Source organism: Spermophilus citellus, assembly GCF_964194105.1.
Source record: "Spermophilus citellus genome assembly, chromosome: 2".
Taxonomy (NCBI): Eukaryota; Metazoa; Chordata; class Mammalia; order Rodentia; family Sciuridae; genus Spermophilus; species Spermophilus citellus.
In genome coordinates, this window is record NC_138183.1 from 238,125,759 (window position 1) to 238,140,059 (window position 14,301).

At 49.9% G+C, this 14,301-nt stretch overlaps 1 protein-coding gene across 2 annotated transcripts; it reads right to left on the bottom strand.

Annotated features, from left to right (window-relative positions):
* Positions 1–2,877: 2,877 nt before the first annotated feature.
* On the bottom strand, positions 2,878–11,489 carry RAPSN (receptor associated protein of the synapse). 2 transcript variants are annotated; one of them, XM_081279565.1, is made up of 8 exons: positions 10,971–11,489; positions 10,108–10,446; positions 6,325–6,483; positions 5,750–5,848; positions 5,550–5,672; positions 5,000–5,041; positions 3,679–3,878; positions 2,878–3,154 (listed from the first exon to the last, which is right to left on the bottom strand). In XM_081279565.1, exons 1-8 carry the CDS (start codon positions 11,160–11,162, stop codon positions 3,082–3,084), a joined length of 1,227 nt encoding a protein of 408 aa, XP_081135691.1. In that variant the 5' UTR covers positions 11,163–11,489; the 3' UTR covers positions 2,878–3,081. The 2 variants fall into 2 exon arrangements, with proteins under 2 accessions (XP_081135691.1, XP_081135690.1); XM_081279564.1 differs by having other exon boundaries at positions 4,988–5,041; positions 10,971–11,482.
* Between the last annotated feature and the right edge of the window lie 2,812 nt (positions 11,490–14,301).

The window sequence follows — 14,301 nt, forward strand, 5'->3', positions numbered from 1 at the left end:
GACATTTTACCTCTAAGCATTTCAGCCTATGTGTCCTAAGAATAAAGACATTCTCATATATAACTGCAATGCCTTGTATAATACATGGTCATACCCAAGGAATTCAATATTGATGAAGTAATACCTAAGATATAATCATTTTTTTTAACTCTACCAACTGAGCTATATCCCCATCCCCAAGATATGATCCTCATTAAAATCTCTTCAATTATCCACTGGATGACCCTTATAACCTTAAAACAAAACAAAACAAAACAAAAACAGTATAAATGTGGCACAGTGTCACTGCCTGTAATCCCAGATACTCAGGAGGCTGAGGCAGGAGGATTGCAAGTTCAAGGCCAGCCTTAGCAATTTATTGAGATGCCAAGCAAATCACAAGAGCCTGTCTCAAAATAAAAAATGTTTAAAAAGGACTTTCATACGTACCGTAGTGGTAAAGTAACTCTGGGTTCCATTCCCAGTACCAAAAAATAAAAAAATAAAAAAACATTATCAAGGGCTGGGGGTGTGGCTCAGTGGTAGAGTGCTTGCTACCATGTGTGAGGTATGGGATTTGAAGTCTATTGACAACTAAAAATATATTTAAAAATATAAATAAAGCCAGCTATTCATTCATTAAAAACAAACAAACAAACAAACAGTATCAAGTTTTTTTTTCCCTTGGAACCATTTCTCAGACTTTCCTTGGCTTTGTGACCTTGACATGTCTGAAGACCACAGTTCCCCTGAGATGTTTCTAAGGCTGCTCTCACTTCGCATGTTCTCCTGATCCCGGTCCTGGGCTGTACATCCTTGGTGGCATTGTCCCATCAGCAGCGTGGAGTTCTGCCCTGCATTCTTGCGGGTGGAGCATGACTCATTCCTGGAGGTGTTATCCTTTCTCATTTGATGAAGCTGGACTCTGTCAACCTTCCAACCAAGTCTTAGCTTTTTTTTTTTTCTCTTAAAGTTAAAAGATGTATTTTGTGGGTGAGAATTTTGGGATTATGCAGATATCCCATTTCTCATAAATAATAAATTTATTTATATCAGTATGGATTCTAGTTCAACAAAATCTGTTAGTATCATTGCTCTCGACTGAATAATTGTGTTCCAGAACCCATATGTCAAAGCCCCAGCTCTTAGCGTGATGGTTATCTGTAGATGGAGCCCTTGGGAGGTGATTAGGGTTAGATGAGGTCATGAGATGGGGCATTCAGGGTGGAATTAATACCTTTATAGGACAAGGAAGGGAGAAGGAGCAGCTCTTTCTCTGCAGGAGCACAGAGGAAAGGTCAGGTATGGAGACAGTGAAAAGGCAGATTTTACAATTTTCTAGCACTTTGATCTTAGACTTGAGTCTCCAAAACTGTGGTTGTCAAACCACCTATTCTGTGGCCCTCTGTGATGGCAGCCTGTACTGATGAGACAATCGTGATCACTCATTACTCACGAGCTGCAGGAGTCCAACTAAGATGTCTCCTGTTATCCTCATCATTCCTTATTTCCTGGTTTTCTGATAAAAGATATTCCAGTCTCGTACTTTTCATGGCCCAGGCCTAGAATCAGACCTTTTCCTTTGACAGCCTTGTTTCCTTTTTGGAACACAGTATTTAGAAGCCAAGATGAGGGTGCTAGGTGTGCACATCACTGCCCCAGCATGGTGAACACTCACATTTATAACTATATTGACCTCTAGCTGGGTACAGTGGCGCACGCCTGTAATCACAGCTTGGGAAGCTGAGGCAGGAGGATTTCCAGTTCAAAGCTAGCCTCAGCAATTTAGGGAGGTGCTAAGTAACTCTGCAAGACCCTGTCTCTAAATAAATTATGAAAAAGGGCTGGGGATGTGGCTCAGTGGTTAAGCACCCCGGTTCAATCCCTGTAACCAGAACAAACAAACAAAAACCCCCAACTCTCTGGTGTCTAATGTCTCTTCCTCTTTTTAAAAAATTTTTTAAGTTGTTGATGGACCTTTATTTATTTATTTATATGCAGTGCTGAGAATCAAACCCAGTGCCTCACACATGCTAGGCAAGTGCTCTTCCACACACACTCAGCCCTCTTCCTCTTCTTATAAGGACACCAGTCCATTGAATTAGTTCCTGTCCTAATGACCTCAATTGGCCTTAATATCTCCTTCAAGGCCCTGACACTCAGACTGGGGATTAGGTTTTGCCATAGTCTAAACACCTGTCCTACCCTTCACCACCCCTCCAGCCAAGACTCATGTATTAAAACCTGATCCTTAGGGCTGGGGTTGTGGCTCAGTGGCAGAGCACTTGCCTAGCATGTGGGAGGCACTGGGTTTGATTCTCAGCACCGAGTATCAATACATAAAAAATAAAAAGGTCCATTGACAACTTAAAAAAAAAAAAAACTGATCCTCAGTGTGATTGTTTTAGGAATGAGGACATTGGGAGGTGATTAGGTCATGAAGATGGAACCCTCACAAATGACAGTGCCCTAGTCAGGGACCCTGGAGGGCTATCTTGCCCTGGCACTGTGTGAAGTCATTGAGAGAAGGTCTCATGGGGAACCAGACTACGGGCCCTCCCCAGGCATCCAATCTGCTGGCACCTGGAACTTGGGCTTCCAGCCCCCAGAACTGTAAGAAATGAATTTCTGTTGTGTGTAAGCCACCCAGTGTATGGCATTTGGTGTTCGCAGCCCTGCTGACTAGGGCTTTAACAGGTGAGTTTGAGCGTTCTAACAGACCGCCCACACTTATCCCCCACCCCCTGCACATCAGCGTGCCACCAGCAGGGATCTCCTTGCAAGCTCACTGTGGAGTCCTGAGTGGAGGGAAGGTGCTCCAGGAAGCTCACATGGAGTGCCTCATTCCCCCTCTCCCCACCGGCTCAGACTGTGGGCAGGGAAAGCCAATCGGTGGGATCAGGTGCAAACCATTTATTTTTCTATAAAGAGCAAAGTACAAAGAGGCAGGGGAGGGCAGCTGGGCCTGAAGGAGCAGCAGTGGGCGGGCCCCAGGCCCTGGCTATGGCTGAGGAGGCCTGTGGCTGCTCCAGGAGCAAACCTGGGCCTTCAGTCTGATGGTGGAGGGCAACGGGAGTTGTGGGGGGCTGCTGCTGCTGCAAGTCATACAAAGCCAGGCTTCATGGATGAGCGGCGGCAGTTGGGGCAGCTCCGGGTCCCATTGTTCTGCAGGCATCTGAGGAGGCAAAGGGCTCTGTCCACTCACCCCCAACCTGTGGTTCCACTCCAGGTCCTAGGCCCTGTCTCCTCCCCGCCTTCCTGCTGTAGGGCTGGGAGGTATCCCTGCGGCCATTTGGCAGCAGAGGAAGGAAGGAAAGAAAGTCCTGGTCCCCAGGCTTCTGCTCTGCCCCAGGAGCCTTCAAGGCAGAGGGTGTGGGCAGGGTCAAGACTGGGATGGAGCTGGTATCGGCCATGACACGGAGGCAGGGCTGGCCTCCTTCTCTGATCCGATGACCTTTAAGAGGCCTCTCACTTCCCTTTGGGATAACTGGAAAACTTATCCTTACCCCTTCGAAGAACTTTGGGATACGGATAATGACAATGGCTGCCACGCAGGGCTGCTGGGAGGATTCAGGGAGTCAAATGGGGCGTTCTTAGAACACACCTGGGCCCCAGAAAGCACCTGGCCAGTATCTGCTGTATTATTAGTGTGACGCAGTCAGTGGGGCCCTTGCCTGGCCACCGTGCAGGCGCCCTCACCTGAGGTGGAAAATGTGGGAGCAGGGCAGGGCCTGCAGCCGGCTGTTCTTCTCGCCTATGGACTCCCCGCACAGGCCACAGTAGAGCTCCGTCTCCTCCACGCACTCGTGGAAGCGCACAACGTGGGCTCGCAGCTCCCGCTGCAGCCCCTTGCTGCGGCAGATGCCCTCGCTCAGGCAGTGCAGCTTGAGCTGGCTCAGCTGAGGCAGGAGAACAGAGTGGGGACAGAGACCAAAGTCACATACTGGTAAGGAACAGTCCCAGCCGTTTCCCTGCTCTGCTGACGGACCTAGGAAAAATGTCCTGCTCTCTCTGAACCTGTTTCCCTTGGAGCAGAATGAAGGAGTGGGTGAGGTCACAGTCTTCACGCCTAGATCTCCCTAGGACTCCATGTTTTGAACATCTTTATTGACCAAATCCACTGCACTGTCTCCCTAATGATTTGCTTTCCTTTTTTTTTTTTTTTTGTAATATACACATCTCATCAGCATTTCTGATTTTAAAAGAAAAGAAAAGAAAAAAAAAAAAAAGGATCTCTGATCAGCCTGGTAGCTGGATAAACCTGAGTGGGCATCATCTAGCCCAAAGCAAATACATGTGACATTTTAGTTGGACTGTGCACCTGATCCCAGAGAAATGCACATTTGCTGATTGACCCTGAGAAATGCTGAGCCTGTTTCCAATATTTTAAGGCCTGGATATGATTATAAATTTGGAGAGGCTGCAGTATGCTATGGAGGGAACATGGGTCCTGGTATTAAGATAGACCAGTTAGTAGGTGAGAGACCTTGAGCCTGAGCCTCACTTTCCTCATCTCTCCAAGGAGGCCCCTGTGCCCACCTCCCAGGAAGATAGAGAACTGGGGCTGGGGCTGGGGCTCAGCGGTAGAAACACTCGCCTAGCATGTGTGAGGCCCTGGGTTTGATCCTCAGTACCACATTAGGATAAATAAATAAAGGTACTGTGTCCAACTACAACTAAAAAAAATATGAAAAAAGAGAACCGGAACCAATACCTACAAGGGCCTGGGTGTGCCCAGCTCTTAGGGAGTGGAGGCCACCTCAGGAGTTTCAATGAATGTCAAAAAGGGTCTAAGGCATCTGCCACCCTCCAAGTAATGCAACTCCTGCTCTTCCCCCAGAAGTGACATCTGGGTAGGAAGGAGACAGGAGGCTGGGGACCTCCACAGGCAGCTCAAGAGGATCAGCAAGGGCTCAGGGCACCAGTAGGCCCAGGGGCCTTCCCTCAGACCCATGCTCCCCACCACTTGGCTGCTGACCATAGACTAGGAGACAGACGCAGGTCTGACCTTGTTGCCCACCTCCTCAGCCAGGTCCTGGGCTCTCTCGATGGCGTCCAGAGCCTGGAAGGTGAGCAGAGGTCAGGCCTGCAGGCAGAGTGTCTGACAGAGGCCTTGGCCCATAGCAAAGAAAGGGGTGGTGAGGGTGGGCCTGCAGACACCAGCAGGGCTAGGGCCAGGCTCCTGTGTGTGAAGGTAGTGGGAAGGGACATGCACGGCTGCCAGGGCTGTATCAGGACTGTGTGGTGAGTCACCTCCTGCCTCTTTGTGCAAATATGGAACAGGTAGAAAATGCCTCACAGGGTGCTATGGGAGCATGGAGGCAGTTACGCTACCCCAGGTCCAAACCCCAGCCCTGTCCCTTTATTAACTGTGGGCCCCTGGGCAAGTCATGGGCCTTCTTAGAGCTTGGAAAATAACTGGCCTCAGGGAAACAGGATGAGGCTGGTGTTAGAAACAGGGGCAGACAGCGCCTTGTCAGGCACTAGACCTCGGCCTGTCAGCTGACTGAGTGGCTCCAAGCAGGATGCGCTGGGGAATGCTGGGGGCGTATAAAAAGGCCTGACCTCACCTTGTCCAGCGCCTTCCTGGCCACCCAGCACTTGGCCACACCCAGTAGCACTTGCACCTGCCCCAGGCGGTTTCCAATTTCAGTCATGATGCTCATGGCAGAGTCGTACCTGGGGAAGGCTGTCTGCAGAGCCAGGTGGGAGGGGGCGTCAGGCTGGGCCAGGCCTGAGACCCCCTGGGCCCCCAGCCCAGTAACCTCACCTCCAGGTCCCCTCGGCTTCGGTGGATGTCAGCGAAGCAGAGTAGGCAGAGCGCCTGCAGCGGCCGGTCCCCGTGCTGCAGAGCGATCTTCATGGATTCCTGAGGGAGTGGGTGGCTCAGGCCTGTTCATCTGACCCCACCACTGGGGCACCCTCCACCCGGAGGCCCCTTGAAGGGACAACCCAAGGATCATCAGTATCCTCAGAGCCTAATACACCTATCATGGTGCTGAGGCTTCCTGCATCGAACCGCGGAGGCCACTTTACCCAGCGAGGCAGCTGTCAGTTGACAGATGGAAACAGGCTCAGAGAAGTGGCCTAAGACACCCAGCTAGTAAGTGGCAAAGCTGAGATCTGAGCCCAACACAGAGGAAACTTCAGAGAACACGCTCCTCTGAGAATGAGGCCTGGACAGATTGGGGGTAAGAAACACATCCTTGAGGGGCTCTGTAGAGAGCTGGGCCATGGGCAAGCCTCGAGGGCCTCCACGGGCTGATCTGGAAGCAGGAGGTCTTTGCACCTCAACCCTCAGACCCTGGTCCACACCACCACCTGGCCACTTCCCCGCTGCCCCACCTCACAACATTCCATGGCACTGCCCAGGTGGCCCAGCAGGCGGTAGGCCACGGCCATGTGATACTGGCTCATGGCCCGGTACTTGAGGCTCCAGCCTTTGCCATAGTCGTTGACAAGCTCCGCGGCCTTGCAGGGGAAGAACAGGGCTTTCTCGTAGTCCTGCAGGACAAAGAATGAGAGGGGGTCGCACTGAGTGGCAGACAGGAACTGCTCCCAGCAGAGGGCTCCAGGGCTGGCTTCTCTGGCTGCCAAGGGTCCCAGTGTTCATTCATTCATTTACTCCGGCTCCAGGGGAAGGGGGATGCAGGTAGAGGAAGGCCAGTGCAAAGTGTGGGCTCCAGGAGCAGAGGGATTCACTGGGATTGCTGCTGCATCCCAAGAGCCTAGCACTGTTCTTGGACTTAGTAGATGCTCAATAAATATTTGTTCAATGAATGAATGAAAAGATAAGGAAACAGTTGGCTCTTCTTTGCACCCAGTCCCCAAAGCCTCCTCAGCTTCACAGCCACACAGGACAAGGGATACTAGAGCCCCCATCTAGAGTCTGCCTGCTGGTGCTCAGTAGCAGCTGTTCCCTGAGGGCTCAATGACAGATTTCCAGGACCACTGGCTCAAAAGAACATTGGAACAGACTTGGTGAGGCAATGAGATAATTTTCTCACACCGTCTCCTCAAACCTCCAAAGGCCTTTTCTCCTTCTCTTTATCAGCTGGCAACCTGCCTCCTGGCCATTAGAAAAAGGGAGGATCACAGGAGTCCCCTTCCCCACCACCTGGTCCCACTCTGCCTCCATTCTGTCCTTGCTCCAAACGCCAGAACATCCCCAACCCCAGTGTCTGCATCACTGAGTTCTTCTACTGAGTCATCCTCGACAGTGTGCAACTTCTTACTTCATTTAAAAACTAAAGCCAGGTGTGGTATAATCCGAGTGGCTCCAGAGGCTGACACAGGAGGATTGCAAGTTCGAGGCCAGCCTCAGCAACTTAACAAGGCCCTCAGGCCCTAAGCAACTCAGTGAGACTCTGTCTCAAATGAAAAATAAAGGGGGCTGGGGATGTGGCTCAGTGGTTAAGCACCCCTGAGTTCAATTCCCAGTACAAAAAAACATAAAAATGGAAAATGGAAATAAATGATTCAGACTGTATAATATTTATTTATTTTTACTTTTTCTTTCTTTCTTTTTTCTTTTCTTTTTTTTTTTTTTTGTGTGTGTGATACTACAGACTGAATCCAGGGGTGTTCTACCACTGAGCTACATCCTCAGCTCTTTTTATTTATTTATTTATCTTTGAGACAGGGTCTCACTAAGTTGTCCAGGCTGGTCTCGAACTTGTGATACTCCTGCCTCAGTCTTTTTTTTTTTTTTAAGAGAAAGTGAGAGAGGAGATAGAGAGAATTTTTAATATTTATTTTTTAGTTTTTAGCGGACACAACATCTTTGTTGGTATGTGGTGCTGAGGATCGAACCCGGGCCGCACGCATGCCAGGCGAGCGCGCTACCGCTTGAGCCACATCCCCAGCCCTGCCTCAGTCTTCCAAATAGCTGGCATTATATGCATAAACCACCTTGCCTGAACATCATATTAATATAACCATCTTTCTTTCTTTCTGTTTTTGGTGCTGAAACCCAGGATAGAACCAATATAACCATACTTTGAAAGACCTTAAAACAAAAGTACCAGGACAGTTTATCCATAGTGAGACAATATTTATAAAGACAAAGAAGAGGGGCTGGGGATGTGGCTCAAGCGGTAGCGCGCTCGCCTGGCATGCATGCGGCCCGGGTTCGATCCTCAGCACCACATACAAAGATGCTGTGTCCGCCAAAAACTAAAAAATAAATATTAAAATTCTCTTTCTTTCTCTTTCTCTCTCTCACTCACTCTCTCTTTAAAAAAAAAAAAAAAGACAAGGAAGAGCCAGGTTCAGTGGCACACACCTGTAATCCCAGTGACTCGGGAGGCTGAGGCAGGAGGATCTCACTTGTTCAAGGCCAGCCTCAGCAACTTACCAAGACCCTATCTCAAAACAAACAAACAAACAAACAAACAAACAAATAATAAAGGGGTGGGGATATAGCTCAGAGGTAAAGTGCCCCTAATTCAGTCCCCAGTTTCCTCCCCGCCCAAACAAAAACAAAAACAAAAGAGGGGCTGGGGTCGTGGCTCATCAGTAGAGCGCTCGCCTAGCGTGTGTGAGGCCCTGGGTTCAATCTTCAACACCACATAAAAGTAAATAAATAAAAGTATTGTGTTCAACTACAACTAAAAAAAACCCCCAAAATAAACAAACAAACAAACAAAAAAACAGAGAGAGAGAGAGACACTCTCCAAGGCGGTTAGTTGATCGGTTTCTTCAGCAAGTCATGGAAAATAAAGAGGAAGGGAAGGAATTTTCTATTGAGAGAGGCATGAAAGACACAATGAGCCACTCTGATGTGTGGCTTTTGTTTGTGTTCCAATTTAAACAAGCTGAGGAGGGTGAGGATATATTTTTAGGATAAATAGAGAAATTTAAATATCGACTAGGCATTAGATGCTCTTCAGAGATTACTATTAATTCTGGAGTGTGTGATAATAGTATTGTGATTACATTAGAAAGTGTCCTTATGAAACAAAATGGCTTCTAAAATTTTAAGGTTGCATCTGAACTACTTTGACGTAAAAAATGTCATCACTACAATTTTCGGTCACAACACTTTAGATTAAAATGTGTACAGCCAACATGGCAAAAATAGGAATAATTTTTCCACCTAAGTGGTGGGCGCATACAAGACTTCATTATATTCTTGCTTTCACATAGGGTTGCTTTTAAAAACCTCTGTCCCTCCCCAGTCCTATCTCATTTCACTGACTGGCATCTAGTTCTTGAAAACAGTCTAGGTGGCTGTTCTCGATGCCCCTCATTTCCTCCTCCCCACTCCTCATCCAGCTGCATCGATATAGTCAGTTACCCCCAGATTTACTGAGTTTCTCCTATGTGCCAGGCACCCAAATCCCTGATGGCCCACGCAGCCGGGTTGCCGGGAGGGTTATGTTGAGAAGCTGCAGTCACTGACCCTCTGCTCCCCTCACCTGTGGTCCCCTAGCCATGTGGTCCCCACCCTCCCGCCCAGGGCAGGGCTTTGCCTGGAGAACTTTCCTCCAGATTTCTGCATAGCTCACACTCTCATCTACTTCGTATCACCAGACGTCACTCCCTGAGGCCTTCTGACCACTGTATTTGAAATTGTGTCCCCCACCCCCTTGCTGACTATCACCTCCTTGCCCTTTATTTTCTCCTAAGCACTTTCTAACATGCCATCCAGTTGACTTCCCGATTATGTTGACAGTCCTTTTCCCCAAGCCAGAAGGCAAGCTTCATGAGGAACCTTGCTGTTATTTCCACTGCCACAGAGAAACAGTTCAACAGTGCCTGGGATATAGTAGATGCTCAACAAATACCTGACGGACCAATCTTTACATCCCTGCTGTTGAGCTCTGTCTCCCTAGTTGATGGACATATGTCTTGGGGTTCAGAGAGTGGTGACTTGCCCAGGATCACACAGCAAATCTGTGGTAGTGCAGGCCCATGGGCTGTCCTCCCACAGGACCTTTCACTACCCCAGGAAGTCAGTCACGGTGTGAATCCTGGCTCTGCCCTTCTTGGCTCAGTGTTTTCCAACTTCCTTTCACCTCATCCCAACCTAAAAGGAGGGCTGGACAAGGCAGTGCAGCCAGGCATGTGGCTCATGGGAGGCTTTCAGGGAGTCCCCGTTACCCTCCCCCTGGGGCCCAGGCCCACCTTGACCTGGGCGTAGAAGCTGCCCAGGCTGCAGCAGACGCGGCACTCAAGCATGGTATCATCGTTGTTGTGGGCGTAGCGCAGGGCCTTCTCGAAACTCTCCAGGGCTTTCTGGAAGAGGCTGAGGCCCAGGAAGGCATTGCCCATGCTCAGGCTGACCTGGCCCCCCAGCTGGGCGGCTGCCCTGGTGCCAGGCAGACCGAGGCAGGTCTTGCAGTAGGAGATGGTCTTGTGAAACTCGCATAGCTTCTCATTGCTGCGCGCCAGGTTCAGGTAGCTCTCCAGGAGGAAGTCAGCATCCTCCAGTTCCCGGGCAGTGTCAATCTGGACCACGGCAAACTGCCCACCGGGGTGGCAGGCAAATAACATACCCTCAGACCTGCAGACTCCACACCTAGCCCTGGCCTTACAGCCAAAGCAACAGACCCCTGGCTCCCACCCATCAGCCTCAGACTCGATCTTGGGTCCCAGCAACAGCCTAGTAGCTTCAGCTCTTCAGTTCACTCATGGCCTTCAGCTTTGCACCCCCCGCTTAGGTCTGAAGTCTCTACTGACCACCAGCCCTCGCCTCAAACCCAGAGCCCACAGCCCCAGGCGCACACTCTGTACCCCAACAGCAGACTGAAATCCAGCAGCCAAGGTCTGGGGGACCCTGAGGACCTCAGACTCAAGGATTAGAAAATTGAAGTTCAAGGCCACAGGCCCACATCTGAGTCTCAGGGTCTCAGACGTGGATCTCAAGCCTCAGGTTCCAGCCACTTGCCTGTGAGACACACAGGAGCCTAAGGAGGCTGCGAGGGGCCCTGGTAGCCATCCAGCCCTGGCCCCAGCCAGCCTACACCTCCCCGGGAGGGTATGCCCACCTTCAGCATCTCTTTGTAGCGGCCCATCTCCGAGTGGGCTGTGACCAGGCAGCCCAACACACGGAAGCGCCCCACGAGGTCAGAGCTCTTCTCCAGGACCTTCATCCACACCTGCAGCGCCTTCTCAGTCTGGTTGGACTGGTACAGTTGCAGCCCCTTCTCAATCTGCTGCTTTGTCTGGTCCTGCCCCATTTTCTCAAAGCCCTGAGGCTCACGGGGGGACCCTGGTGGCTCTCTGTGCCTCTAGGCCCTCATGGCATAGGACCCAGTGCCGGTTGCCCACTGAGCCCTGGGAAGGAAAGCAGAGTCGGGCAGGAGCTGAACAGGGCCTGGATGGAGTGCGGGCGCCACCCTGGTAACAAAGCTGGTTCGGCCCCTGTCTGCAGCTGTCCCTGCCAGTTGGGGCCACGTGGCCTCAGAGGAATGTCAGCAGCAAGGTCACGCGGGCCTCTGCTGCACCCACCCCAAGCTGGAAGGTGGCTTCCCCATTGATAGTCACCCTGCCACCTGGGCACCCCCTTGGGCATCTTCAGCACCTCTAATACTGACCCTGACCCTTCTGACAGGGCAGGCCCTCCCTGAAGCCTTGCCAAGGAGAAGCCACTGAGGGGTTGGGCAGCCCTCGCACCAGGAGGGGCTGCCAGTGGGGGAGGAAACAGGGACAAGGCTGGACACACAGGCATCAGGGAGGCTGGGGCAAGTGTCCTGCCTGCTTCCCCATCACACTGTAACCCCCAGCCCCTCTCCTGGTGTTGTTCCTGATTGACTGGGCACTGTGGTCACTTACCCTGCACATGTCCACACCACTCCCAACATCGAGCCAGTGCTAGAGGCCTACATTCTAGCCTGATCTCACTCACAGTAGGACCCTAGCCAAGTCATTCACCTCTCCAGGCCTCGGTTATGTCAACTACAAGGTAAGGATAATAGCTGGGCAGGTGGTGCACGCCTGTAATCCCAGCAACTTGGGATGCTGAGGCAGAAGGCGAGCCTCGGCAACTTAGCCAGATCCTGTTTCAAAATTTAAAGAAAGTGAAAAGGACTGGGGAGGTAGCTCAGTGGAAGAGTGCCCCAGGGTTCAATCCTCCAGGAGTTCCACAAAATGTAAACAGGATACTAAACCCTCACGGGCAGTGACAAGGCAGTGATGTGGCCAAGCTGGCAGCCTTGGGATCCTGCTGCTTTCTGTGCTAGCCATGTGGACAGTGTGACTCTGGGCAAGTTACCTGGCTCTGTGGAGGAAGAGTGCCAGCAGAGAGCTTATGGGATCATTAGAACTAAATGATGTACTAGTTGACAAGGATTTAGCACCTGGCACACAGGCCACTTTGAGGTTTGAAAAGTATCCCAATTCCAGTCCCATTCTCTTGAATGGGTCCCTAAAAGTGAGCTTTAATGCCAGGTAATATGGAGAAAGGTGAGGGTCTTAGGGAGGGACAGACATTTGAAGCACTAATGCTCTGGAGTTGAAAAAGGAGCCCCAGGTGGTAGGGCCTCTGCTTACCTCCCACTTTCTCTCCTCTGTTCCCAGGCTTCTTCCTGCCCCAGGCGAAGTTTGTTTGTTTTCAGAGTGGATAATTCCATGTTTTTTTTAGTGTATCCACAAAGTTGTGCCACAAATTTCAGAACACTGTCATCATCCCCAGAAGATGACCTGTGTCTGGTGGCAGTTACTCTCATCCCATTGGTTATGGTTGAATTGTGCCTCCACCCCAATTCATCCGAAGTCCTAACCTCCAGAATCTCAGAATGTGACTATACTTGGAAATAGAAAGGTGAGTCATTAGGGTGGGCCTTAATCCAGTATAACTGGTGTCCTTATAAGAAGAGATTAGGACCCAGACACAATGGGAAGACCATGTGAACATGAAGGTAGAAGATGGCAATGTCCAAGCCCAGGAGAGGCCTCAGGAGAAACCACCGCTGCCGACACCTTGAACTTCAGCTTCTGCAACTGTGAGAAAAGACATTTCTGTTGTTTAAGTCACTCAGTGTTCATGGATGTTTTACTCACCAAAATGTTTCCAAGGGTCATGTATGTTTTATGTATCGATACTTCACTTCTTTTTATTCACTTACTTATTTAGTTGTATATGGACTCAATGCCTTTATTTGTTTTTATATGGTGCTAGGATTGAACCCAGTGCCTCACACTTGCGAGGCAAGTGCTCTACCACTGAGCTAGTTAATATTCATTGTATGGATAGATCACATTTTATTTATCACTGTGTCAGCTGATAGGTATTTGGGTTATTTCACTTTTGGGGCCATTATGAATAGTCATGAATAATGATGTCATAAGCATCCATGCACAAATTTGTGTGTGGACATGTTTTTATTTCTCTTGGATATATGCTTAGAAGGGGAATTTCTGGGTAATATGGTAACTGTACAATGACCTTTTTGAAGATTGCTGAACCGTACCTCTTGATTCCCTTCATCCTCCATACATATGCTCTAGTGAGAGTCCTACTTAAAATTAATCAGCTTATTATTCTCACAGAATTCTACTTCATTCTTATAAAATTATCTCTAGTTATATATTCATTAGTAAAGTTATTTGCTTAATGTCTTTTTTCCCACTCAAATGCAGGGCCAGGAACTTAGTGTCTCATTCACCACTGACTGTACCCCCAGAGCAAGGCATGTACATAGTGGCCACTCAATAAATACGCTGAATGAATGAATGGGGGAGAAGGGAAGGAAGCACTGTTTTAAGTTTGAAAGTGGAAGCAAACGCTGCAGGCTTAGCAGTGAATCTGCCATGGCCTGCACCACCTCAGGGAAACTGAGGAAAACAGATTCAGAGGGGTAATTTGGGAGCCAGAAGTGAATGGCTCAGGGTTCAATGGTCCAGAGTCCCTATACAAGCAAAAGTAGAAGGGACATCAGAGCAGGCTCATGGTCAGGTGGCTAGCCTGGTCTCCAGAACTCACCATGGGGAAAGTGCTCTTAGGCCTGGGCCACTGGAAGCTGAGAAAGAAATTGCAAGAGGGGAGGTTCAGAGGCCAGTCGGGAGCTGCTGGTGGCAAGAGAGCTCCTGAACCTTCCTCTCATCTTAGTGAGCCCACAGCAAAGTGCTGCAGAGCCAGTGGATTCCCTCCACTCAGCAGTCCAGGCACAAGTCTGGCAGGAAGGAGAGGATGGGCTGCCAGTACTGTCCTTCCAGGTACCTGGGGAACTCTAGTGACAGGATAAAGGCTTCCCCTGCCCCTGACTTCCATGATAGGGACTGCCACACCTGCTTGTTCTAGATAGAATACCTTGTTTCCTTCAGGAATTTTACTTCTGAGAAAATTTTCCAGAATTCAGCTAAGGTCTAGTTGGATGG